This window comes from Cebus imitator, unplaced genomic scaffold, assembly GCF_001604975.1.
Source record: "Cebus imitator isolate Cc_AM_T3 unplaced genomic scaffold, Cebus_imitator-1.0 Scaffold79, whole genome shotgun sequence".
In the NCBI taxonomy this organism is placed as follows: Eukaryota; Metazoa; Chordata; class Mammalia; order Primates; family Cebidae; genus Cebus; species Cebus imitator.
This window is the reverse complement of record NW_016107394.1, coordinates 2,692,794-2,718,430: the sequence shown is the minus strand read 5'-3', so window position 1 is coordinate 2,718,430 and position 25,637 is coordinate 2,692,794. Positions and strand designations below refer to the sequence as shown.

Here is a 25,637-nt window from a genome sequence, read left to right as displayed (position 1 = left end):
GGTTCAGGCAATTCTCCTGCCTCAGCCTCCTGAGTAGCTGGGATTACAGGCATGCACCACCATGCCCAGCTGATTTTTTGTATTTTTAGTAGAGACGGGGTTTCACTATGTTGACCAGGATGGTCTCGATCTCTTGACTTCGTGATCCACCCGCCTCGGCCTCCCAAAGTGCTGGGATTACAGGCGTGAGCCACCGCGCCCGGCTCAGAGCCTTTTAAGAACAAAAGGAGGAACAACTTACTCATCATGGGTAGTCTGGGAAAACATACACTCGGTCTCAAATCAAAATTAATCGTTAACTACTATTATTTATTTATTTATTTATTTATTTGTAATCTCTTCGATAACCCTATGAGGAAGATATTATCAAACACCCCATTCATTAAACACATAGTGCTTGAGCACCTCCCATGTATCAGTGCTGTGGGCTTTTCTAGGCTCTGGGATATAGCATTGATCAAAAGAGACAAAAATCTCTGCCCTCATAGAGCTTATATTCTAGTAGGAAAAAAGAAAACTGATGTTCAAAAACATCTTAGGTCACTTGCCCATAAAAACATACTGAAGCTGGACTTAAACCCACAGTAATCTAAGTCCATTCATCAGATAGGAAAGAGGGAATGGAGCCTGCTGGACCGAACACCTGATAAAAGCACAGAGGCAAGGCAGAACATGGTATGCGCAGAGAACAGGAGTGTGTGCAGGGGCCAAAGCATCAAGAGGCCCACAGAGACCAAACTCTGCAGGGTCTTGATTGCCATGCAACAGACTTGACCTTGTAAGGTGAAAGAATTGGTTATCACTGCGTTAGGATGGGATGATCAAGCTAATGTCTGCTTACATTGGACAACTAGCATTGCAGTGTTAAAAAACACACATGGACCTCCATGCCTTTTTTTTTTTTTTTTTTTGACAGGGTCTCACTCCGTTGCTCAAGCTGGAGTACAGTGGCAGGATCTTGGTTCATTCCAACCTCTGCCTCCCGTTCAAGTGATCCTCCCACCTCAGCCTCAGCCTAGAAGCTGGGATTACAGGCACACACCACCACACCCACATAATTTTTTGCATTTTTCATAGAGACAGGGTTTCTCCATGTTGCCCAGGCTGGTCTCGAACTCCTGGTCTCAAGTGATCCACCCACCTCACCCTCCCAAATGCTTGGATTATATGCCTGAGCCACCTCATGCAGCCTCTCCATAGCTTTTTATAAGGGCATCAGTATATTTAAAAGTGTATTAGCTCCCCTGGTTTGCTGTCACACACATTAATGTCTGGATGTGTTGATACATTTTAGGTCTTGCCGTGGAAAACATTTTTATTACAAAAGTGCCTATTGCTGCCATATTCAAGGCACAGTATGGTTTCAGAGTAGTGTAGCAATTCCACTGGAAAAGCTATCAAGAGTAAATGAGTGGGTTTTTTCCCTCATATTTTGAGATAAGAAGTAATTTAAAATCTGGCCTTGGTGTATTCTGTGACTGGTTAGCCATCCTCAATATTATTTTTCTGTCTCAGGGAGCTAATGACAACATCCAGAATCTTGGTTTTGATGAAATGTTTTAATGTTCATAAAATGGGAAATGAATCTTGAAAATGACCCCTTTTTTGCCTTATTTTATTTATGTAACTTGGAGTTAATTTTACACTTTGAGATTGTGAGATTTGAAAAGCTTTATGGTCTTAGGTGATGGTTTTAACTGATCTTGGGTCTTGGGTGAAAGCTTTTAATAGTGTTTTCTAGAGAGCCAGAAGCCAGCAGCCCCTACCTATCACACATGACAGGGAAGGCTCTTAGGAAGCAAAGACACATGGCCTTCCCAGCCCCTCTGTGGAGCTTCAGAGAGTTTTCTCGCAGATTTGGCATCTCAAGGGCAACATGTGGGTGGCTGATGCTGGTGGACTGCTGCTGTCAGGGATAATGAAACCATTACAGTTAGCAGCTTGTGCAGTAGAACGCAAGTGGATCAGCCCAGGTTCCACAGTTAAGTTGGAGCACAAAAAATCCAAACCATGACTGATCTCAATCATTTCCTTTCCTACAATTTTCTTCTTTTGGCCACTGCTTTACAGTGATTCCAGATCAATCCTAGGCACTGCACCCACCATCATCAAATTCATGTACATAGTTCTTTGCATTTTCACTGCATGCTTGTCCATGGCAGCCCTCTGGTAGCAGTTCCGATTCAGTGCCTTCTCCTTTGCCTTTGCTTCCCAAATCATCACAGTTCTATGCTTTTTCGTCCCACATTGACTCTTACGTCATCCAGAGAATGGCAGGATTGTCATTTTAAAGGAATGGATGCATCAAGTTGAATAGCTTGATACAGAAGCTGGGGTTGGAACCCGGATCCTCTGCTTCCAGGAAGTGCTCTTTTTTGTTTGTTTGTTCAGAGACAGGGTATCGCTCTGTTGCCCAGGCTGGAGTGCAGTGGCATGCTCACGGCTCACAGCAGCCTCAACCTCCCAGGCTCAAGCGATCCTCCTACCTCAGCTTCCCGAGTAGTAGCTGGGGCTACAGGCATGTTCCACTATGCCTGACTAATTTTATTTATTTATTTATTGGTAGAGATGGGATCCTGCTATGTTACCTAGGCTCACATGTTCTGTTCATTGAAACTCATTGCCTCTTGAGGATTCATTTCCTTCAGTTTTTATTATGGTTTTGTTTAGTTTTTTAAAGTAAAACTCCACTTCATTATGATAGTTTTACAGCATTTAAATTTTTATGTTCAACATGTTTTTCAAAATCATTTCAATATTTTGATCCCCAGTTTTTGTCATGATCAGCTCACATCTGCTCCTTATCTAACCTTTTTAATTTTGTCCATGACCATCCTACATTGCAGGCTTCTCAACCAGATGAGTTGACCATTGAGGAACATGAGGTGTTAGAAGTGATTGAAGATGGAGATATGGAAGACTGGGTAAAGGTATATTCCTTTGCTCATATCGCCCCTTCTTGTGACATTTTTAGGAGTTTGTTTTGGTCTTTGTTGTGCCCTGCCTGAATTGTGTGTGTAAACTTGTTTTGTCACATGTCTTTTACCCAGGCTCGAAATAAAGTTGGCCAAGTGGGTTATGTGCCAGAAAAGTACCTACAGTTTCCCACCTCGAACAGCCTCCTGAGCATGCTGCAGTCCCTGGCCACTTTGGACAGTCGGTCACACACGTCCAGCAATTCCACAGAAGCAGAACTCGTTTCAGGCAGCCTCAACGGAGATGCCAGTGGTAAAGACTGAAACAAGGCACTCTTTATTTGGTCACATTTGACCTAAAAGCACAACTTTGCTCCTGTCCTATAATATGCTTCCCTTTATTTAGTCACATTCGTCCTGTATAGTAGAACCCTAAAGTTGATCATCAGTGAGTAAAAATATTACAACTTTAATCCTATTCTGTACGATGCTCTTTTAGTTGTCATGTGAGCATAGGGGTGGTTGCAGAAGCAACCAGCTGTCAATTATCTTACCAGATTTGTCTTTCTCTTGCTCCCTAGTCTGTTTTGTGAAAGCACTTTATGATTACGAGGGCCAGACAGATGATGAGTTATCTTTTCCTGAGGGAGCAATAATCCGTATCTTGAACAAAGAAAACCAAGATGACGATGGCTTCTGGGAAGGGGAATTCAATGGGCGGATTGGAGTTTTTCCATCGGTGCTAGTGGAAGAACTTTCAGCCTCAGAAAATGGTGACACTCCATGGATGAGAGAGATTCAGGTACATGAGAGGAGAAACAGTTGAATTTAAAGATGTATAAAGAAAATTGCTCCCAAGCAGTCTATGGACTCACACAAAAGTGGGCTGCAGTCTCTGCCTTACCCTCACCGATCCTTGGTTGCCAGTGTCTGCAAAACTGCATTTGTGAAACCAGAGACTTGTCAGTCAGTCCCTTGTGGAATATGGCCATCCTCCCACACCTCCATCTTCCCACATTCTCATCCTTGAGTTGGTTAACCAAAATGCCAAATTATATGTGACATACCAAAGATCATTCTGGTGGAGAGAAAGAAACAAACTGAAGAGGGAAGGCATTGCTCTGTGGTTAATTTATGTAGTAAAACTCTTAGCTGGCTCTCTCTCTTCCTCACTGTCAGAGCCTCCCTGCCTAGCCCAGGTCCTGCCAATCTATTTCAGAGAATTAATGAGCCTGCTAGAGCCCCCATTCCCCACTCAAGTGGCTAGACTTAGTTTATCACAGGGAAACAGCCTTTAAAGGAAACCCCTAATTCAGTCAGAGTTTAGTTTTTCCCCCTCAGACATCTATCACTGCATGCCAGATAGGTAGAGGAAGAAGGATCGTGTTTGCTGATCTTGTTTCCATGGTGATTGTGACCCCTTAGCCTAACATGCATAAAACCTGTTTTGTGCTAGGTATTTTATCTTCACCCAAAAAAATCCAACTTGCCCCTTTTGTTGTTGTTCTTTGCTAAATTTACTGAATTGACTAATTTGGTGCATTTTCAGTAGAACCCTAGAGAGTGACTTCATTTGATAACTGTTAAAGATAAACTAAAATCAGTAATGTGATGAGATTTGTAAGAGGAAAAAGTGAAATGCAATGCAGAATTAGGGCTTGGGGTGGTTAATAATGCTCATTTGCTTCTAATGAGGTTGACAACTTTCAGTAGTCAGCTTTGCTTCAGAGAAAAGGGATATGTACAGAGCAGTCAGAGAAGCAGCCAGGCTCTCCTTCCTGGGCTTGAGCACCCGGTAACCTCTCTTCCCTTTGCTGCAGATCTCTCCTTCCCCCAAGCCACACGCCTCCCTGCCTCCACTGCCATTGTACGACCAGCCTCCCAGCAGCCCGTACCCCAGCCCAGATAAGAGGAGCTCCCTGTACTTTCCCCGGTCTCCTTCAGCAAACGGTAAGGGTTTCCTGGGCATGGGTCTAAATGCATTTTCACTTCAGAAATCTACATATTTGCCTGAAGGACAAACAAAACTGCATTCATTTTTTTTCTTTTTTCCTTTTGGAGACAGGGTCTCACTCTGTCACCCAAGCTGGTGTTCAGTGGCATGATCACAGCTCACAGCAACCTAATTCCTGGGCTCAAGTGATCCTCCCGCCTCAGCCTTCCAAGTAGCTAGGAATACAGGCATGCACCACCAGACACAGCTAATTTTCGTATTTTTTGTGGAGACAGGGTATTATTCTGTCACCTAGGCTGGAGTGCAGTGGGGGGGGGTCATAGCTCACTGCACCATTAAACACTTGGCCTCAAGTGATCCTCCCACCTCAGTATCCCAAAGTGCTGGGATTGCAGGCTTGAGCTACCATACAGGCCTTGCATTAGCATTTTTATTGCTCAACAGCTCAAGTAAAATGAGCTTCTTTGGTTTTCTCCCTTAGAAAACAGCCTTCATGCTGAGTCACCAGGATTCTCACAGGCATCAAGGCACACTCCTGAGACCTCATATGGCAAACTACGACCTGTAAGTCTCCTATCTCACAGGATTATAGATTGCATAGTTCTTCCAAATTGAAAGTAAGGAATTAATGTTTCCTCGTTGTCTACATGTGTGTACTGACTGCCAAACAAGGATGAACTGGGTTTGGGAAGGTAAAAAGAGCTATTGAAAAGGAAGGCCATAGAAATCAACTCATCTTGGAACATTTAATCTACACCGGAATTTTTTTCATTGAGCCATGGTGAGATTGCAAGATGATGACTATGAAAGTGTATTTAGAGGCCGGGCGCGGTGGCTCAAGCCTGTAATCCCAGCACTTTGGGAGGCCGAGGCGGGTGGATCACGAGGTCAAGAGATCGAGACCATCCTGGTCAACATGGTGAAACCCCGTCTCTACTAAAAAACTACAAAAAATTAGCTGGGCATGGTGGCACGTGCCTGTAATCCCAGCTATTGAGGAGGCTGAGGCAGAAGAATTGCCTGAACCCAGGAGGCGGAGGTTGCGGTGAGCCAAGATCGCGCCATTGCACTCCAGCCTGGGTAACAAGAGCGAAACTCCGTCTCAAAAAAAAAAAAGAAAGTGTATTTAGATCAGAACAAGCTTTAGAGCATTAAAGCGGGCTAATTGTGAAACACTTTTTTTTTAGTAAGCATTTAATTTTCCAGGCCTCTGTTTGCCTCTTTGACGAATATTGAGATGAAATAATAAGCTAACTTCATGGCCTCAAAGAATGTCTATTCTCAGGGTGAATATATTCTTGCAAAGTCACCTCTACTCACCCTTCACTCTGCTGCCATCTGCATTCCACCCATCACTGCACTCCAAGGTCATAACTTTCACATTGGTAATCCATTTGGATACTTTGCAATTTATTTTCCTTGACCTATTAGCTTTTTATACCATTCCTTTACCACTGGCTTCCTTTGGCTTCATTCATTCAGCAGATGTGTATTGAATGCCTTGTTAAGGACTTGAGTCTTTATCCCAAATGAGATCGGAAGCCATTGTAAGGTGGTAAGCCCGGTGTTGTGGCTGGCGTATTTTTAAAGCATCACTATGGCAGCTAAGTGGATTGAGGTGGGAGAAAGGACATAGGGAGCGATTAGGAGGCTGGAGCAGCATCCAAGAAAGAGGTGGTAGCAGCGTAGACTGGTAGGTAAGAGTGGGAATGGAGAGCAGTGGACTGATGTGCCTTTCCACACTTGCCTCATTTGCTTTCTTCCTCTCTGGTACTACCTTTCTGTGGTTTGCAGCCTGGCTTCCACCCATCTCTGCTGATTCTTCTCGTGGTTCTGTCCCTGGGCCACTTCTCTTGAAGTTATTCAAAGCACTCTTGCCAAGTGACCTCATCTACTTCCACAGCTACGTTAACCATTTATATATCAGCAAATCTGATTTATAACTGCCAATCCAATCTCTTCTCTGAGCTTCAGATTTGTGGATGTCTTAGTTTATATGTCCCAGAACCCCAAAACTCAGCAAGAATGAGTTATGTTCCTTCCCAGACATTTTCTACTCCCATATTGCCAATCTTAGTAAATGGAACTCCCCATCCTACTGGTGTTCTGGCATCATTCTTAATACCTCCTGGCCCTGCCTCCCACAGTCATCCCGAAATCCTACCAGGTATACCTTGCAGACAGCTCACAAATCTTTCCACTTCTCTACTTACCTACTGCCAGTACCCTAGTTTGGGCTATTGTCAACTCTCATTCAGAGGACTACAAAAGTCTCCTAAGTTGGCTTCTTACTTGAACTCTTGCTTGCCTCTGATCTTTTCTCCAGTTGTTACCTGAGTCATCTTTTCACAGATCTGATATTGCTTAAAATCCACCAAAAACTCCTCTTTTGCCTACAGAATAAAGCACAGATTTTCTTTTAGGTTTTTTTTTTTCTTCTTAAAGCACAGATTTTTAAACATGGTTTAATAAGGCCCTTTACAACTTAACCCTTGTCTTTTGTAACTCTTCTCCCAAGACATGCTAAAATGTTTTATTTCTCTAAGTGTTACTCTCCCTTGCTTCCAACCAGACCTTTGGTTTGGACGATGTGCTAGAATCTTAGTCATGGGACTCTTGTGCCCATGAGGTTTTTAGCTTAGGCAAGAAGCTGATTTGTGGGCTTGACATTTCATTAAGAACAACTGCTTCTCAGTGTAGGAAACAGTGAAGAGTAAAGCATGTGCTTACAGCATTTTTGAGACCCCTAGGCTGCCCATGTCCTTAGGTAAGTGATTAGGTTTTGGGAATGCTTCAGATACTGAGTCAGGAACTGATTGACAGTCTACATAATTGTTTCCTGCTCAGGTCCGGGCAGCTCCCCCTCCACCTACACAGAATCACCGAAGGCCAGCAGAGAAGATTGAAGATGTGGAAATCACACTGGTGTGATGATGGGCTTGCCCATCCATTACTGCTACAATCAAGGCCAGGCTTAGAGTTTGGCCAGTCTTGTTTTTTAGGCACCTTTGCATGATGATGACTCTTGAACAGAGCAAAAACAAGGAGGATTATGTGTGACTGGGTGGCCTGGTAGACTCCTCCCACATTTTGAATATTTCGTGCCTTTTTTATGTTGTCATTTTCTATGTCATCTCTCCTACCATAGCACAAATCCTAGCGGACCCCAGAAGAGAGGGGGGCATCCCTCGTGCCTAACAGTGGTCCGTTTTTATATGAAACTCAAGACCAGGCCTCATTCCAGGGCACAGTCCCAAAATTACTGATCATGTGCACTCGTACAGTATATTACTGTGGCCACAAGAATGTGGCAAAGATTTTCATCTTTCTTCAAGTGGCTTTTGCTCATCTGATTGAGAATTAATCAGATCATGTTGGCTACACAAGGAAACAGAAGGAGGGATTTCAGGAGAGGCTGGCTCCTCCCCAAGGTTAGTCCCCAGACTGAGAAAGTAAAACCTTATTGGGAAAATTGGACTGCCCTGAATTTAGCACCAATTGCATTAACGCACATCTCTTCCACAACTAACAGACTTAAAATAACAGTGTCCTTCATATTAATATCTATGCCATTCATTTAGAATTAGCGGAGCTAATATGAAGGGGCTAAACTAGTAGCCACATCTTGTCCATCACAAAGACTAATAGAAAAGAGGCTACAGCTAAAGCAGAAATGGAGCTTCCAGATCTGAAATTAGCCAATATAATGTTCTTTTGTATTTGGGTATTTTTCATCTTAATTTTTACAGCATATAGTCTTCTTACCAGTATCCTTAGAATCTGAATGTCTAGATAAGTTGAGGATACATACCTGCATTGTTGAGCTTCTCTACTGGGGAGGCCCCTGGCATTATTCTATTCCCAAGCCAGCAGACCAGCCCAGACAGCCAGGCTGTGGCTGGTCCAGACCAACTGCTACGGTGGAAAATGCAGCATCCAGGTCCCACTACCCTCACATTTCCTTGGAAGGAAGAACCTGGGGGACTGTGGAGGAAATCAGCTTCCTGTGAGAAAGGACTGAAGGATTGTACACTCTGCACAACTACAGATTGACCAGGAAAAGACAAGTGTCTTCTGTGTGTCACAGGGAAAGCCAGGAGTAGCCTTCTGCAGGCCAGCAAGCCTGCAGCAGCAGATGCCCAAGTTGGGTACTGGCTCTCCGCTCTCTGCTCCTGTGGAAGGTAGGGAGCGTGATACCTGGGGACTAAGGGATGTTTGCCAGTTGTGGGTTTTTTTCCCCCTTGATTAAGGAGTCAAATTTGCAGAATTTAATCCAAAAATTGTATTATGCTTAGAAAACTCCATCCCTCCTAAGAATCTTAAAAAACTTGAAATGCTTGCCAAATGTCCCCATGGGATTTTTGACCAAAAGTAAGGTCATAGCTGAAGAAATTTTTAGTTCTTTGATCACTTCAGTGACAATACCCATTGATGAATCTTCTCCATGATTTGGGTTTCTTTTGTTGTTGTTTTTTTTTTTTACATTTCTTAACCTGTTGATCTATTTGAGGTCTTTTGTGTTTATCAAACTTATTCTTAAGTTTAAAAAAGGGTGGTTTTTAAGATTTTAAAGTTTGCTAACATATTAAAAATCTTCAAATGCCTACTAAATAGAGCAGTTCTTACCACCCAGTCTTGTATTCTCTCTTTAGCTAGCCAAATTGTCCTTGAATTTGGGTTTTCCACAGCCTCAGATGGTTATTTGAAATCTTTTGTTATATTTTAAATATTTTTTGGAAGAGCTGCTAATTTTATTTTAAAAAACAAAGTTGTGAAAATATGCCTCCTTTTTCAAAAATAACCCCTCCATCCAGGACACGGAATCCAGCACCACAGTGCACAGGTCAGGGCTCGGAGGGAGCCTCTGTGCAGATGTGCTTTCTTTACAGTGGCTGTAAAAAATTTGTATTTATTATGTATAAAATGTTGAATAATAAAAAAAATTGAATTATGTTTTCTAAGTTTTAATATAGAAAGATTTGGGTAAATAGACTTTTCCAGAAAGCCCATGCTTCTTATAAAGATATTCCTGGGCCCTGCTTTAAACTAGTTAAAGACATAGAGAGGAGAAACTAAATTAATCCATCCATGAGACAAATAAATCCCTGAAGCCACCCATATGCTAGGTGTAGTATCTTGAGTACTAGAGATGGCAATAAATAGGTTATGGTCTTTGCTTTTCCCATGAGAAGAAAAATAAATATGTGAGGGACAGTACTGTGGGACACATGCTAGAAAGGAGGGGCAGACAGCATAGAGGCAGCTGAGCAGGGAGCTCTGATTCAGTTGCTGGAGGAGTGAGAGGAAGGTCACTGAAGTCCCCATGCCGGATGTGACCACTGACTTTCAGGAAGTGGGCAGTTTGGATGCCTCGCCCCTTTCCTAAACCTCCACCCTAAGGAGTAATGAATCATGTGAAAGGAAATTTTATCTGTCCTAGGCGTGGATGGAGCATTCTGAGTTAAAGGCTGAGTCCCTCTGGCTTCCAGCCAGCCACACTGAGAACCAGGACACAGCCTGTTTGGGGAAGGGCCCCACAGAAGCTGGGGACATGGAGTAAGCATTTTTCCAGACATTTTCCTGGGTATAAGACTTATACATATTGCTTGTTTATGTAAAAATGTTCCGGTATAAATGTTGGATAGATTCCTAAGTGTGGAATTTGAGAGAAAAGGGTATGTGTGTATTTAATGTTGTTAGATTTTGCCAAATTGGTCTCCTATAAGAACTGTACCCATTTGCACTCCCAACAGCAGATGGACTTGGGATCCAGGAGGTCTGGGTTAAATCATGGCTCCACCAATTGACAGCCATGGGGACTGAGCCTGTGTCCTCATCTGGAACCTGAGAAAAAGCCTGGCTCCAGGAAGGCCATATAAAGTGTGTGGCACAGGCTGGTCACCACAAATTCTTTTCACCACCACCTCTCCTGCTTCTTCTCAGTGTCCTTCCCTTCAGAACTAGGGTCCTTGATAATCTTCCAGGCCCACAGTAATGCACAAGGTTGTCATAAGGCCCAAGGGAAAGAATGTGTGTGAAGTGCTCTACCAAAACTCTGGGAAGGGCTGTCAGGATATATGAAACGTCATTTCCGTCTTCTGCCTTCCCTACCAGTGAAAGCTGCTTTCAGTACTGAAGGTGCCATCAGTGACCAAGGGCAGAGCTGAGCTAACTGCCTTACCCCAGCATCATAGCTAAATTTTGGTCTCCTTCATCAGAGGAACTGACTTAATGGATGATACAATCAGGCCACAGGTTCTCAGCACACCACCTAGATCCCCTTCCTCTCTGACCCATCACCCTAGCTACATCCACAAGCCAGAGACCCAGTGGGAGGACATCAACTGACCTTAGCCCTGACCCTGCTTGACGGAAGACCTTTCCCTCTGAGCTGCCACATCTCCAACTTTAAAAGGAATGGAATGATGGCTAGGCACAGTAGCTCATGCCTGTAATCCCAGGCCAAGGCTGGCAGATCACCTGAGGTCAGCAGTTCGAGACCAGCCTAGCCAACATGGTGAAACCCCATCTATACTAAAAATATAAAAATTAGCTGGGCATGGTGGCAGGTACCTGTAATCCTAGCTACTCAGGAGGCTGAGGCAGGAGAATTGCTTGAACCCAGGAGGCAGAGGTTGCGGTGAGCCAAGATCGTGCCACTGCACTCCAGCCTGGGTAACAGAGTGAGACTCCATCTCAAAAAAAAAAAAAAGGGAATGGAATGAGGTGATCTCCAAGGGCTTATCCAACCTTCATGCCCTGGATCAGTTAAGTTTCTACAGAGACATCACACAAAAAAGGTCACAATATTTGAAACCAGACTTACTAATACACAGACTTCTTTGGATGGCAAGAAATTGAAAAGAAAACAAGCCACTGGGCTCTCCGACTGGGAGTTGGGACAAAACAAACCCTTATCCTCTAGGTTGTAACTGCATCCCAGACTTCGCAATCCACTCACTGCCTGAAGAGCACAGCGGCAGCTTTTGGTTTTGTGGCCAATGACTGCCCAGCCCTCTCTCAGTGGCCTTAGGAAGAAATCCAGCTGCTCTGAATCTTCACATTTATTTTGTTCATTGTGAAGTTGTTTTTCATGACAGAAATATAACTAAATTACAGAACTTTTAGAAGGGGGGGATTATAATTTATCCCCAAATTCTACAACTTTTAAGTATACTCCTAGTCTCTTCCCGTGTTTGCTTTGTTACTGCTTGATCTGCCAAGAACCAAATGAATGCCAAAGAGCATCTTGTTCCTGGACTATTTTCCCTTGGTCCCAGAGGCCAAAAAACACACTTTTGCCATGTCTGTTTCTGAGAGCTCTGGTCTGGGAATATTTTCCTGGAATGGTTGTTTTATTTATTTATTTATTTATTTATTTATTTATTTATTTATTTATTTATTTATTTTTGAGATGAAGCTTTCCTCTTGTTGCCCAGGCTGGAGTGCAATGGTGCAATCTTGACTCACTGCAACCTCCACCTCCTGGGTTTAAGCAATTCTCCTGCCTCAGCCTCCCAGGTAGCTGGGATTACAGGCATGCGCCACCACACTCAGCTCATTTTTTTGTATTTTTAGTAGAAACAGGTTTCTCCATTTTAGCCAGGCTGGTTTCAAACTCCTGACCTCAGGTGATCTACCTGCCTTAGCCTCCCAAAGTGCTGGGATTACAGGCATGAACCACTGTGCCTGGCCTTTTCCTGGATTGTTTTATGTTGAAACATAACAGAAAAGAACTCAGGGACAGGGCACACAGCCCTTCTACACTGCACACAGAACTCACTCTTCACCACTTGCTCCTGTGAGAGACAGAGAAAACACAGCCAAGATTTATTCCAGTCCCCATGCCACCTCGGATTAGCTGTGACCTTAGGCTCATCCCCTCACCTTCTGGACCCTGCTTTCCTCATCTGTAAAGTGGGAACAAGCAGACAGTACAAACTTCTAAGATCCAAGAGGATGGAACAGGGTAATGTACAGATAAACTGAAAATATTTGTGATGAGTGGATGTGCCTCCAGTGGAAGGGCCTATATCCAAGCATGGGTATGTCTGAATCTCACAAATGGGTCCACATCTGATGGTGTCAGATCTCTCTGGAGATCCCCTCTATTGAGTTCAGCAAATTTGCTGCCCCAGGTCATGTTCGGGTCTCTGGAGCCCTGTCCCTTGTCACTAAGGGGCTTGCATCTGGTGGGAGAGACTCGGGAATAGCAGACTGAAGTCAGGGACTGAGAGATGACCGAGGGGTAGCAGGAGCACAGGATAGGGGCATCTGTCATTTCTCCCTCACTGGGATCTCAGGCTCACTAAGGCCTGAGATTGGGCAGGGCAGGCAGAGGCTATGGTCCTCATGCCTACAGACCAGCTGGGCAGAAGAGCCATGTCACCTTTAGGGAGGCTTGGGGCAGGAAGTTTCACAGGTGGGAGAGCCTGGAAGTCACTGTGACCTGCCCAAGATCTCCCAGGAAGACAGAGCTGGAGAACCTAGGACTAGGCCTTCACAAGGTCCGGCCAGCCCCTCTTTAGAACCTGAATCCAGTTTTTAGAAAAGCGGGAATCAGAGGCCTGGGTTCTTATCCCAGCTCTGCTGTGTGACCCAAGGGAGTTGCCCTATCTCTGGGCCTCAGTTTTTATACCCATGGGTACAGGCCATTCCAGATTTGAGCTAGGCACTATTCAGGCAGGCATCCCAACCAGAGTCCTGAAAACCTGGGCACTGACTGCTGAGAGCCTGGAGGGGCTGTCAGCGTCTATTTTCACCCCTCTCCTGGATGGGACTGAAGATGCTGGAGGGAGGAACAGCCTTCCTACTGACATATCCCTCTGAACTCCTCTGCTCAGTTTGTGAGCTCCTCTTCCTTCTGCCTACCTCATTCCCAGGAACTCCTTGGCCTGTGTGGCCTTCCAGACTTGTTCTTCCAGGAAGCACCCCCTCCTACTGGGAGGCGGACCGCCAAGCAAATTAAGGTGAATATGTGTTCCCTGAGAGGGGCAACTCCACCCCCACGGAGGCAGCGTGTGTGGTAAGATTGGCGCCTATAAAGTAGAAGGGAAGGTTTTGCGGGAGCCAAGAGGTCACTGTCCCAGAGATCAGTAAGACTATTTCCTGAGCACTTCCTCTGGGCTCTCTAAGCACAGTCTCCACTACAACCCTGTGAAATGGGGGAGAAACACAATGGCACAGCTGGTAAGTGCCTCCCAGGATTCAAGTTCCTTCAGTCCTGTGTCCCTGCATGTCCCTTGCTTCAAAGGACACCAACCATCTGGGTCAGGACCCAGAACAGAAAAAGGTGAAGATGCAGCAGGGGAGTCAGGTTAGACACAGGCTACATCACACCTCAACCCCCCGAGGTGGCAGGAAGGGGACATGCCAGGCAGCCCTGCCAAGAGTGTGTGTAATGCAGCCACGGTCCAGCTGCGTGGCCTCTCTGAGCTGTTTTCTCACCTGGAAAACATGGTATCTGCATGGCAATGTGATTGCGAGAAACAAATTACACTGCAGAAAGGGTGCAGGGTGGGGCCTGGCACCTCCTAAGGGCTTAGTCACAGTGGCTGCCGGAGTGTCTGTCTCCCCAGCCGCATGTCCCTGGAGATGGGAATGGCCACAGTAGACTAGGCAGCTGGTGACCCCTGGTGGCTGCTGGGAGCCAGAACATGAGGGCTGGGGCAGGGTAGAAGTCCTAGTGTCAAATAATGTTGGAACCCAAGACTTCTTAGACTGTTAGATTGGCTGAGTCCTTGAATATGAGAATTTTGTTGTTATGAAGTTTCTGTCTTGTTGCCTAGCCTGGAGTGCAATGACACATTCTCGGCTCACTGCAACCTCCTCCTCCCAGGTTTTAGCAGTTCTCCTGCCTCAGCCTCCCAAGTAGCTGAGATTACAGGCATGCACCACCATGGCCAGCTAATTTTGTATTTTTAGTAGAGACAGGGTTTCACTGCGTTGGTCAGGCTGGTCTCGAACTCCTGACTTCAGGTGATTCATCCTCCTCAGCCTCCCAAAGTGCTGTGATTACAGGCAACAGCCACTGCATCTGGCCTGAATAACAGAATTTAACCACTTAATAAACATTCCCTGAGGCGTTCTCTGTGCCAGGCCTGATCCCAGGGTATCTGTTCCCATCCTGGCCTCTCCCAAGAGTTTCTTGTCTTAAAATGGAGGGAAGCAGACACAAAAGGAGCTCAGGGACAAAGGCGGCCTTTACCCAGCCTGGCAGGCGAGGGAAGGGGGATCCTGAAAGAAAAATTTGAATTTGGGGCTGAGAGGGAAGGAGAACATTCTGGGAAGACAGAAAAGCATGTCTGAGATGCACTCACAATAGCAAGGAAATAGGCATGGTGGCAAGCACCTGTAGGCCCAGCTACTCAGGAAGCTAAGGCAGGAGGATTACTTGAGCACAGGAGTGAGACCAGCCTAGGCAACATGGTGAGACCTCATCTCTAAATGAGTAATGAATGAGTGAATAGCAAGGAAATGAAGATGCAGCTGAGAAGCCAGCAGAGTCGCATCCAAAGGGCTCCAAGTTTCATGTTGGGGTTGGGGGTGGTCTCTGAAGGCAGCAGGGGAACTCCAAAGGATTGGACTTGTGATCGCGACACCCTAGAAAGTCACTCTTGAGCCTAGCATGGTGGTGTGCACCTGTAACCCCAGCCCTTTGGGAGGATCAGGTGGGAGGACTGCTTAAACCCAGGGGTTTGGGGCTGCAGGAGTTTGAGGCTGCAGTGAGCTTTTTTGTGTCTCAAAAGCAACAAAAAGTCGCTCTGGCCATAGTAAAGGAAAGGGTTGGTTGGGAAGGCTGCAGGTCTAGAAGGTGGCCCACAGTGGCAGGAGGGATGGAGGGGTGCTAGATCTAGTAGCACAAGGTCCCAGGGATAGGGTGCAGGAGGAACAGGTCACTTGCATGGGAGATGATGGCCAGGAGGCAGCTGGGCCAGGAGTAGTGAGTAGGGAGTCAGCGGAGTATAGGTGTTGCTATTTAACCAACACTGTCTCCACAGGCCTGTGGCCAGCCCTAGGTTGGTGAAGAAAGTTGGTTTGCCCCAACTCTGCGTGTGGGCTCTGCCTTGTAAGCAAAGCCCCAGGCCCAGGTCTGGCCCACAGATGCCCTCCCCGAGGCACAGACACACAGAGACCCTGCTCTGCCCCACCCTGGACTCTATCTCTGGAGGAATAACGGAGATCCAGTGTAAGGGAAGCCCTGTGTACCAAGGACTTGGATACTAGTACCTGGGTTTTTAGGATCTTCCCCCCAGGACCCCTCTGGGCTGCCTCCCTGCTCCCTCCTCAGAGCTCTCAAAGCCCCTCTTCAGCTTCGATCTATCCTGAGTCCCTGAAGCAGGTGGGCCCAACATGTTGCTTTGGCTTCAGGACCAGGCCGAACCAAGAGTCACATCCATGGCTCTTTGCCGCCTCTGGGCCTTTCTTCCTACTGTTTCCGTGGTTAGACTTCAGCAGCACATGTCTCCCCAGGCAGAGGCTGGGCTAGCTGCCCCAGCTCTTTATGGAAAGAGGAAGGGGGCCAAGCCTGGATCTTCCAGAGTCCACTAGCCCAAAGGTCTTTGTACCATGAATGCTGCAAAGAGGCAGGCAGATGCAGTTTAGCTATAAAATTTTTTCTACTTTGGGAGAAAAAGTGAGGAGATAGATAGAGATAAAAATACAAAGAAAAACTACCGTAATACCCCAATGCATACTTCATTTTTAAACAAACAGGCTAGGTCCTGCCAGGCCTTCTTCCCCATTAAATCCCAAGGCCATCCCCAGTCCCAACCCCAGCCCCACTGGCTCAGGAACCCTGTGTGCCGAGGGAAGCTTCAGGCTTCAGGCAAGAGCTCCAGCTCAGGCAGGGAAGTCGTGGCCCTAGTGCCAGAGCACAATCTTCCTGCCCTGGTCCACGCTCACCACGTGGCTCCCGGAGTAGCACCAGGCCACGGCGTTGACAGCAGTGCTGGGGAAAGGGAGGGGCAGGCTTCAGGGGGGCTTCAGGAACTGCACCTGCAACCTGGCTGTGCCCCTACTGCTGGACATGAGCAGTTTGAGGCCCTCTCTTGAGCCTTTTTCCAGATCTGTAAAGTGAGCTCACAGGGCTATGGAGAGGACAGACCCAGTGCATGTGGAAAGTACCTTGTGAACTGCAAAGGGCTCTGGTCGGCTGGAAGGTGGAGGGACAAGGGCTGGGGACTCCCAGGTCCCGAGTATGTCAGAACCTGGAATCGGCCTGGCAGGACTGGGGCCAGGCAGGTGGCCGGGTGGAGGCCATGCTCACCAATGGGGTCCCTGAAGTCTGCTCTCCAGTTTCCCAGTGTCCACATCCCAGATGTAAAGGGCCCCATCGCAGGAGCCTGCCAGTGCATAGCTTCTGTCCGGGCTATAGTGGCCACAGCAGAGCAAAAAAAGAGGGTCAGAGGGGAGGGCACACACACGGTCCAGCAGGGTACACTTGGGCATAGGCATATGCTCTCCCAAACATACCTGAACACAGCTTTGGTCCAGTCAGAGCCACACTTGAAGCCATCAGCCCTGAGGACAGACAGGGCTGGGGTCAGAATAGAGGTAACCACTGGTCTCTGGCCTCTGCAGGGGGTTTCCAGAGCTTCCTCTCTCACAAAGGATTTGGTACCTCAGTAGGACCTGGTCTAGATGGACCCCCAGGGAGGGGCCCAAGAGGGCCTATTAGAGGAGAAGAGAGGCTCAGCTGTCCAAGCAAAGGCCACAGGGTCAGCAAGCACAAGGCTGGTACCTGAACACCTGGCGGATGTTGCTGACACGCAGGTCGATGACCTTGAGTGTGTCGTCTCGGGAACAGCTGAGCAGGTGTAGCTGGTCATGGCTGAGGCTCAAGGAGGTGACCCGGCCCTGCACAGGGATGACCTGGGTGCAGTGGGGCCCCCTGAAGAACAAGGACAGAGACAGGGATGAGGAACAGTCTAGCCAGGCCATTCCTGACAGGAAGGGGCCAGGCGCAGCAGCCTTCCCAGCTAACCATGTCCAGAGAAACCCCAGGGCCTCGGATCACTGGGGTAGAGGCTGCCAGGGACTCATTTTCCTTCTCCTCACTGCAGCCAGCTGCCTCCATTGAGGAACTTAGACTTTGAAAGCTGGAGCCCTTGAAACCCTTGGGTCACTAAAATAAGCACCATCTCTTCTGAGCAATGAAGTCTGTCTTTAAAAAAAATACGAGAGAGAAAGAAGAGTTGCAAACAATAATAGCTGCAGATCCGTGCGTAAAGGCTTGAGGCAGGCCTAGCATTGGCTCTAGCATTGCTTTTTATTTTTATTTTTATTTTTTTTCTGAGACAGAGCCTCGCTCTGTTGCCCAAGCTGGAGTGCAGTGGTGCAATCTTGGGTCACTATATTGTAACCTCTGCCTCCTGGGTTCAAGTGATTCTCCTGCCTCAGCCTCACAAGTAGCTGGGATTACAGGCATGTGCCACCACGCCTGGCTACTATTTTTAGTAGAGACGCGGTTTCACCATGTTGGCCAGGCTGGTCTTGAACACCTGACCTCAGGTGATCCACGAGCCTCGGCCTCCCAAAGTGCTGGGATTACAGGCATGAGCCACTGCACCCGGCCTCTATCTGCTTTTGCAAACAATTCAAGCCCAAAGTTAGGGTCTTTGGTTTAAAAAACAACTAAAAGAATTTTTTTCCTCTTGATGATATGAAAGTGGTAACTAAATGGAAAAAGGTGCATCTCCATCTTCGTTGCAAGATCCAGGCGGAGTCCAGCATTGGACCAAGAGTCATGAAGACAGTGGCACAGCCTCCTGGGGCAGCTGAGCCCAGCTGAGAGGCACCAGCTGGCAGTGCCAGCCCCACAGCCTTGCCTGCCCATAGTGCCACCAAGATTCCTGCCATGACCAGAGAAGGGAACAAGAACTTGGGAGCCCTGTCCCCAGGCCTCCCCCAGTCCTCCCCCAGCCTGCACCTGTCACCTGCTGTCCCAGAACCGGATCTTCTGGTCATTGTGGCCACTAATGATGATATGGTCCCCACACACCACGTCGTTACAGTAGGAAAGGACATTGATGGTCCTGGAGCCTGGAAACCAAGCAGCAGACCCCAGGGCCTCAGAGGAAGGTTGTCAGGAGCCAGCCCACAGGACAGATGGAGAAGCTGAGGCCCAGAACAGTGTCCTCCCAAAACTAGAACCCAGGTCTTCTGCTTCCCACCCCAGGGCTCACCCACATCTTTTTCCTACCCACAGCCTAAGGTCACCAAGAAACCGCACAGAAAACACCATTGGGAGATAGAGAAGGGCCTTGAGAGGTTTTATCCCCAAATGCCTATGAATCTCAGAGCCACTCCCAGAGAGCAGGTGAGGTCCTTTGTGCCCTGGCCTGGGGCTTCTGGCCGATGGGAAGGGGAGGGGGAAGGGGCTGGGGCTCACAGTAGGCGCGGCCGAGGTCCCACTCCTTCACTGTCCGGTCACGGCTCCCAGTCACTGCCTGGTGCCTAGTTAGCTTGAATTTGGCAGCTGTCACCTTATCCTTGTGTCCAGACAGTGTCTCCTGTACTCCAGCCCCAGATGCATATCAAGAGTGTGGCCAAGACCCCATAACAGGCCCTCTAGTGCTAAGGTATGACCCCTGACCCCCAAGGCACCCTCCCCAGTCAGGCCTCACCTTGGACTGTGCCTCCCCCACCTTCCAGAGCTGGGCAGCCTGGTTGTAAGTTGCTGCTAAAACCTGGTAGCCCTGGAGAAATAGGAGAGGAAGTGAGAGGTGCTAAGCCGGAGGCAACATCCTTCAGGCCAGAGAATGAGGCTAGGGACTGTCCCAGGGCTTCCCATGGCCCAGGTCACCATGGCAGGCAGAGGAGCCTCTGGCCTAGGGAGGAGGATCTGTGTAAGAGCCCAAGGGCTGATTCTAGGGTATCCATGGTGTGCCCTCAAGGCCCAGAGCCCCCACCTGCCCAGTGTGGAGATCGGAGGGGGTGCAATCCCATGCCACTGAGGCAAAGCTCCTCACCGAGGGGTCAAAGTCCACACTGGTGATGCTGCCACCAGCTCCCTCCAGGGTCTGGTTGGCCTCCAGGCGACCTGGGGGGACCAGAAGAAGAGACAGTTCAAATGAGGTCCTAACCTCACAAAATGGAGGAATTGGAACTGATAGTGGGAAGTTCCCCCTCCCCACCCCAGGTTAGAAGACAGAATCGCTGTGTCTGTCTGGGAGCCTGGGCTGGAGACTACACCTCCCCTAACTGCTGGCACTGGGTCCCAGGGGATAGCTAGTCATTTCACAGACCAGGCTAGAGAGGACCAGGGAGAAGGGACTTCTGTAGGTCATGCAGCAAGCCAGGGTCAGGCTAGCCAGAGACTTCCTTTTTCTAGGAGGCCCCCAGGAGCGGGCGCTGACTCCCCAGAACACAACCCTCTATGGAGCACAGAGCTTGGGACAAGGCAGACAGTTCATGCTTGTCTCTTAGCTGAGTTCTGAGAGTTCAAGTGATGCTAGAAGAGGGTCACCTGGGGGACTCAGGGGCCAGCTCCTCAAGGGCCTGTCCCTGTAGGACCTCATGATAGGGGACCCCCACCAACCCCCAACAGGGACTATCTGAACTGAGCCCTCCCTATTCTGCAAATCTGGACCCTAGGAGCTGGGAGGCTCTACTCATCTTCAGAGCAGCGAATCCAGAGTCTCACTCTTGTCAAGCCATTGTCTAGTCACTGCCCACAGAATGTTTTAGATGGGGAAACAAAGAGATCCAGGACCTCTGCCCACCAAGGAGTCAGCTGAGGAGGGGGTCTGGAGAGAAGCACAGGGTTGGCCTGCAGGGGAGGGCTCCTTACTTCCAACAACATTCCAGAGGTGGATCAGGCGGTCAGCCCCTCCAGTGGCCAGGAGGCTGCTGTTGGGGCCAAAACGAACAGCATTGACCTCAGAGAGGTGAGCGTCCTGTGGGGAAAAGGGAGATTGGTACCCCAGCCCTCCCTGCGCATGCCTCTGTGAGTGCTCACAGGCCCCCTCTCATGGGTACCTGTGTAGACACAGCCCACTGCAGATGTGATACTGCATCCCCGGTCTCTGTGTCCACACTTTTGAATTTCAAACCTAGTCCTACCAGGTGTTCTCGCCTTTGCCTGGATCCCTGCAGCAGCCTCCGTGCTATGCTACCCTACTCCCCATCTGACCTCCTGGCCTCCCAGCCTTCTCTCTCTCCCTCCCAAGCTCACATCATAACATGCTTGAGTGGCTTCCACCACAGGCTGTGGGAGGCAGCCTCCTGCTCCTGCTGCGGAGCCCAGCCTTGCTTCCCTGGCCTCCTGGGACCACCCCCCATGTCAGGACCGTCCCCATGGCTGTACTCCATCACCACTGCCCCACCCATGTGGCCCAGCTCCTCCCTTACCAGTACATCCTGAGCCTGGATAGGAAGTCGGGCGGCCACACACAGAGGGATGCTCTGGTATCGTTGCTCAGGGGCTCCCCCAATCGAGTGACCTCTCCTCTTCTTAAAACTGGGGGTAAGGTGGGTTGGGGTCAGGAGGGCATTTAGCAAGGCCTTCTCAGGTGGGAACCTCCAGCTCCCCTGAGGCATCAACCATGGGAAGCAGACAGGGCAGGAGGCAGAACACAGTCCCAAGGAGCAGCCAGTGCATTCCCAAACCCTGCCTCAACCCCAGGGGTTGGCGTGGAAAGGGGTGGGAGCATACAGAGGCAGGAGCAGGGTAGGGTTGGTAGGTGCAGAGAAACCTCAGGGCTAAGGTTTCAATCCCAGTCTTGCCACTGCTTGGCTCTGTGACTCTGAATGAGTCCCTGACATTTCTGAGCATGTTTCCCAATTGAGTGGGAGTTCCTGTCCTGCCTCAGGCTGGAGCTCTTGGTCCCCTGTGAGGACCCTGGATGAAGACAGAACCTTGTGAGGACAGAACCTGGAAGACAGCTGAGCAGGGGCTTGGGGCTGAGGCCATTCACCTGGCTCCTGGCTCCAGGACCCAACAGACTCACAGGCAGACAGCTGTGCACCACAGGGACAGACAGGCTGAGGCACAGACACAGACCAAGCCTGGGATGGGGAGCCCAACACACACGGGGGTGCACACACAGGCACACACACACACTTACTCCAGAAGACCCTTCACCACATCCACACAGCGGGACAGCGTCAGAGAGGTGGCTGAGGCAGACCTGGGACAAAACCGAGAGAGACGTGCTAAGGGACTGGCTGGTGTGTGTTCAAATAAATGGCTGTCTGTCATCTTCAAACTGCCGGAGACCTACAGGCTCGTAACCTCTCAAGTCCGGGACAAGAACTTGACTTCTCTAAGACCAGAAGAGTAGAGTGACCCAGACCAGTCCCAAGAAGGTCACAGCAGCAATGGATTTGGTAATGAAAATCTCCCAAGGTCTCCACCATGATGGGGAGAACTGCCTCACCCTACAAATATCCACCAACAAAAGTTCCTGAGAAGCTGAGCTGGGGCCTACAGGGAGGAGAGGTGCTGAAGATTTCCCCAGGCTGGGGATAGGAGTGGGGGAAGCCTAAGCTTGCTGGGTGACCTCAGCAATGCCCAGGAGAGGGTGTGTCCTGCAAATAACTTGGCCCAGAATGCATGCCAAGGACTTTGGAAACTGGCATCTCATGCCCCTCCCCATGGTTTCTTCACTGCCCCAAGGCCTGGATACCAGGGACCTGCAAGGAAAGACTGAGAAGAGGCATTAGGCTGGGGAATGGGGCCCAGAGAGGGCAGCCTCAATGACAGGCAAATCAAGAAAGATGGGGGAGACTCTGCAGAGGGGCACCCAAGGACTGATGCCCAATCCAGTCCCACCAGTGTGAGCACACATCTACACATGCTTATATGTTCACACACACAGATGGACTCAGTCAAGCTCACTCAGGCACACCTGTGCCTCCTGTCCCTGCAGATGCACATGCTTGCACACCTATGGCTGCACACACACACCTGGCATGGCTGGGCTCTAGGCTTTGCCCACAGGTTCCCTCCTGGTGATAGCTATTCACAAGCATGACATCCCACTCCCAGAGCTCCGATTCCAGGAAGGAGGAAAAGGGTTGAGGGTAGGGGTTGGGGTGAGATAGAACTGACCCCAAGTGGTTCCAGACAATGGAGGTCAGACTAGTCCTGGAAGGTCTGAGCTTTGCGACCTCTTCTCAAACCCCCTCCCAACCCAAGCGCTGACTCCAAGGTCCAACAGAAAGACCCTGGCAGCCTCTGGGCTGGGGCTCAGCTTAGGCTCTGGGACTGTCACCTGGGTCCTCACCTGAAGGGCCTCTTCCACTTCTCACAAGCCTTACTCTCCAGGGGCTCTGGTTCAGGGGCCAGGGCCAGAGTCTTGGTTCTCTCCCTCATCACATCGCCTAGGGCGTCCGGGCTCCTGAGAGAGGTAATGAAGCTCAGAAAGGCCAAGGGACCAAGCCAGCAGCTCCTTTCCCCAGCACAGGACACGGTGAAAACAGGAATTCCCAGTGAAGAGAGTTCTGTGTAGGCACACGTGCAGTGGGCACACATGCAAGCTCCTAAGACCACACGGTTTTCTGCAGGTGCCCCGCGGGTCCCGACCACTTGAGGGTCGCGGGACGGGGCTGTGCACAGTACAGTCGGCGGCCTGGGTCGCCGCTGGCAGGCGGGGATGGGAGGCAGAACCCAAGGGTCGGACTGGCCCATCCCCACTCTTACTCGCTGATGCTCACGGTCCGCTTGGCAGCCTTCTTCAGCTCCTGGGACACCCGCGCCTGCTTGGCCCTGGTTGAGTGAAAAGCGTCCTGAGAGCTCGCGCAGCACCTCGCACGGAGGCGGGGCGCGACCCGGTCCCTTCCCCAGGAGGCGGCTGCGACCCTCCTCCCTTCCAGACAACTGGGAATCCTGACTCCTCTCTGCAGGGGCGGGGCCGTCCCCCAGAAGGGGCGGGGCCGCTTCCTCACCGCTCCCGGCGCTCGTTGCGCAAGTTGCGCTCAGCGGCGGCGCTGGCCTTGCGCTGCACAAGCCTTTCCAGCAGGTCGCGCGCGTCCTCCTGGAGCCTGCGCAGTGCCGCCTCCTGGAGCCCGGCTTGCACGCGAAGCGCCCCGTAGGCTTCCCGCTGCGCGGCGTTCTGCGCCCGCTGCTCCTCCACCTGCCGGGCCTGCTGCGCCCGCGCCTCTCGCAGCTGCACCACGCGGGCCTCCAGGGCCGCCAGCCTGAAGGATGGAGAGAGCTGATGGCGGGTCCCTAGACTCCCCCGTCACTGCCCAGTGGGAACCTGCCTTGGAGCCAAGCCAGACCTGCCCCTGCCACGGGGCCAGCCGGGTGGCTAACCCAGGTCTCCCCCAAGACTTTCGCCCTCAGAGCCCTGCCGTTCGGTTCTCTGACAGCAACCAATGAGCTCAGGGGGCGTTCGGGAGGACATGGGGAAAGCTCTTGGCCGGTGCCATTCCCCTGCCTTCGACATGGCCCTGGGCCTCCCTGAGGTGGGCGCGGTCCTCTCGCTCTCGCCCGCGCCCGCGCCCAGGTCTCACCTGTTTCGCCGCTCCTGCAGCTCTGACTCCAGGACGCCCAGGGCCGCGCTCTTCTCCACCACCTGGTAGGCCATCTGGGGGCGGACAGGTGGGCACCGCGGCGCTGAGGCCTCTCCAGGCCTCCAGTCCCTCCCGGGCCAAAGGCGCTAAGGGACGGTCGGCTGCTCCCCTGCCTGCCCCCGTCCTGAAAAGAAAGCTGAGCCCCACAGGTTTGGGACCTTGCACAGGGATGCGCTGCTGTTTGTGGAGCAGTGGAAGGGCCTCGTGCTCTGGATTCAGCCCTGGGTCTCAATCCTCACCGTGCCGCTGCGTTTCTCTGCTACCCTACTAGGAATCTCTCCGGCAAGAGCAACCCCGTCCACTGCCTTGCCTGAAGAGTGGGAAGCCAGCGCTCCGCTCCCAGCGCCATGCAGAATCACTGCGAGGACTCCCAGCGCGGCGGCTGGCAAATGCCCATCCGGCGCTCGGGCGCCATGATGCTCCCAGCACGCTACACACTTCTTCCCTCCTCACCACACCAGGAGGCTGGCACTGCCACTCACTTCACAGACTAGGACAACGACAGAGAGGTTTAAGTGTCTTGCCCAAAGTCAGGTGCTAAGAGATTTGAGCCCAAGCCACCTAACTGCATCAGCCTCCAGGCAAAGCACTGGTCAGGCGATGTGAGTTCTGTTCCCCACTCCTCCCAGTTGGCTTCCTGGCTTTGTCCAACCCAGGCCTGCCCAGGCACAGGTCTCAGCAGTGAGAAGCCCTGCGCAGTGGCAAACAACGCTAAGATCAGGCATGAACTGGGGGAGCCAGGCTCCTGATTCAATACAGGAGCAGCCTGGCAGCCCAGGGCCATTTCATCTGCACCCCTGCCTCACTCGACGTGCCTTCAACCCAGAGCCAAGCAGGGTCGATGGGAGAGACAAACCCCAGGCAAGGCAGCTCCGACCAGGGTGGCAAGAGAACAAGAGGGTCAGAGGCGCCTCTGGTCCAGACCAAGCCTGGGGGCTCTTGTTTCTAATCTTCCTGTGTTCTCATGTGGGCCTAGTGAGGACAGACTGAGGACCAAGGTTGGTGCTGCCACCTGCACTGACATGACACCCTATGTGAGTGAATCTGCGGAGAGGGAACCTGCACATGTGGGGTGGGGCACCTTTATTCATAGTTGGCCCCATTTATAACATAATTCTTTTTACCACTGAGCAATCTGATAAACACCTCCACTTTTTCACCTGTAACTTGCTTTCACTTATGTTGTATTACACTATTCAATAGTTTATTGTATACCTTTTTTTTTTTTTTTTTTTTTTTTTTTTTTT

General features: G+C 50.1%; 2 protein-coding genes across 13 annotated transcripts in view; one reads left to right on the top strand and one right to left on the bottom strand.

Annotated features, from left to right (window-relative positions):
• Nucleotides 1-9,822, top strand: part of FCHSD2 (FCH and double SH3 domains 2) — a 292,296-nt gene extending 282,474 nt beyond the window's left edge. For all 5 annotated transcript variants that reach the window (XM_037740096.1, XM_017533100.2, XM_017533103.2 and 2 more), the window contains 6 exons: nt 2,847-2,930; nt 3,051-3,228; nt 3,497-3,717; nt 4,736-4,865; nt 5,351-5,433; nt 7,717-9,822. In XM_037740096.1, the coding sequence (XP_037596024.1) occupies nt 2,847-2,930; nt 3,051-3,228; nt 3,497-3,717; nt 4,736-4,865; nt 5,351-5,433; nt 7,717-7,800 (780 nt within the window). In that variant the 3' untranslated portion in view covers nt 7,801-9,822. The remainder of the gene's footprint in view (nt 1-2,846; nt 2,931-3,050; nt 3,229-3,496; nt 3,718-4,735; nt 4,866-5,350; nt 5,434-7,716) is intronic.
• Nucleotides 2,647-25,637, bottom strand: part of ATG16L2 (autophagy related 16 like 2) — a 29,034-nt gene continuing 6,043 nt past the window's right edge. For 3 of the 8 annotated variants that reach the window (XM_017533112.2, XM_017533106.2, XM_037740100.1), the window contains exons 4-18: nt 24,331-24,404; nt 23,761-24,012; nt 23,516-23,581; nt 23,100-23,213; nt 21,939-22,001; nt 21,223-21,331; nt 20,663-20,768; nt 19,842-19,912; nt 19,497-19,568; nt 19,262-19,382; nt 18,807-18,912; nt 17,612-17,761; nt 17,344-17,391; nt 17,138-17,239; nt 16,469-16,819 (exon numbers count right to left, since the gene is read on the bottom strand). In XM_017533112.2, the coding sequence (XP_017388601.1) occupies nt 16,732-16,819; nt 17,138-17,239; nt 17,344-17,391; nt 17,612-17,761; nt 18,807-18,912; nt 19,262-19,382; nt 19,497-19,568; nt 19,842-19,912; nt 20,663-20,768; nt 21,223-21,331; nt 21,939-22,001; nt 23,100-23,213; nt 23,516-23,581; nt 23,761-24,012; nt 24,331-24,404 (1,542 nt within the window). In that variant the 3' untranslated portion in view covers nt 16,469-16,731. The other 5 variants (XM_017533107.2, XM_017533109.2, XM_037740098.1 and 2 more) reach the window with 5 other exon arrangements.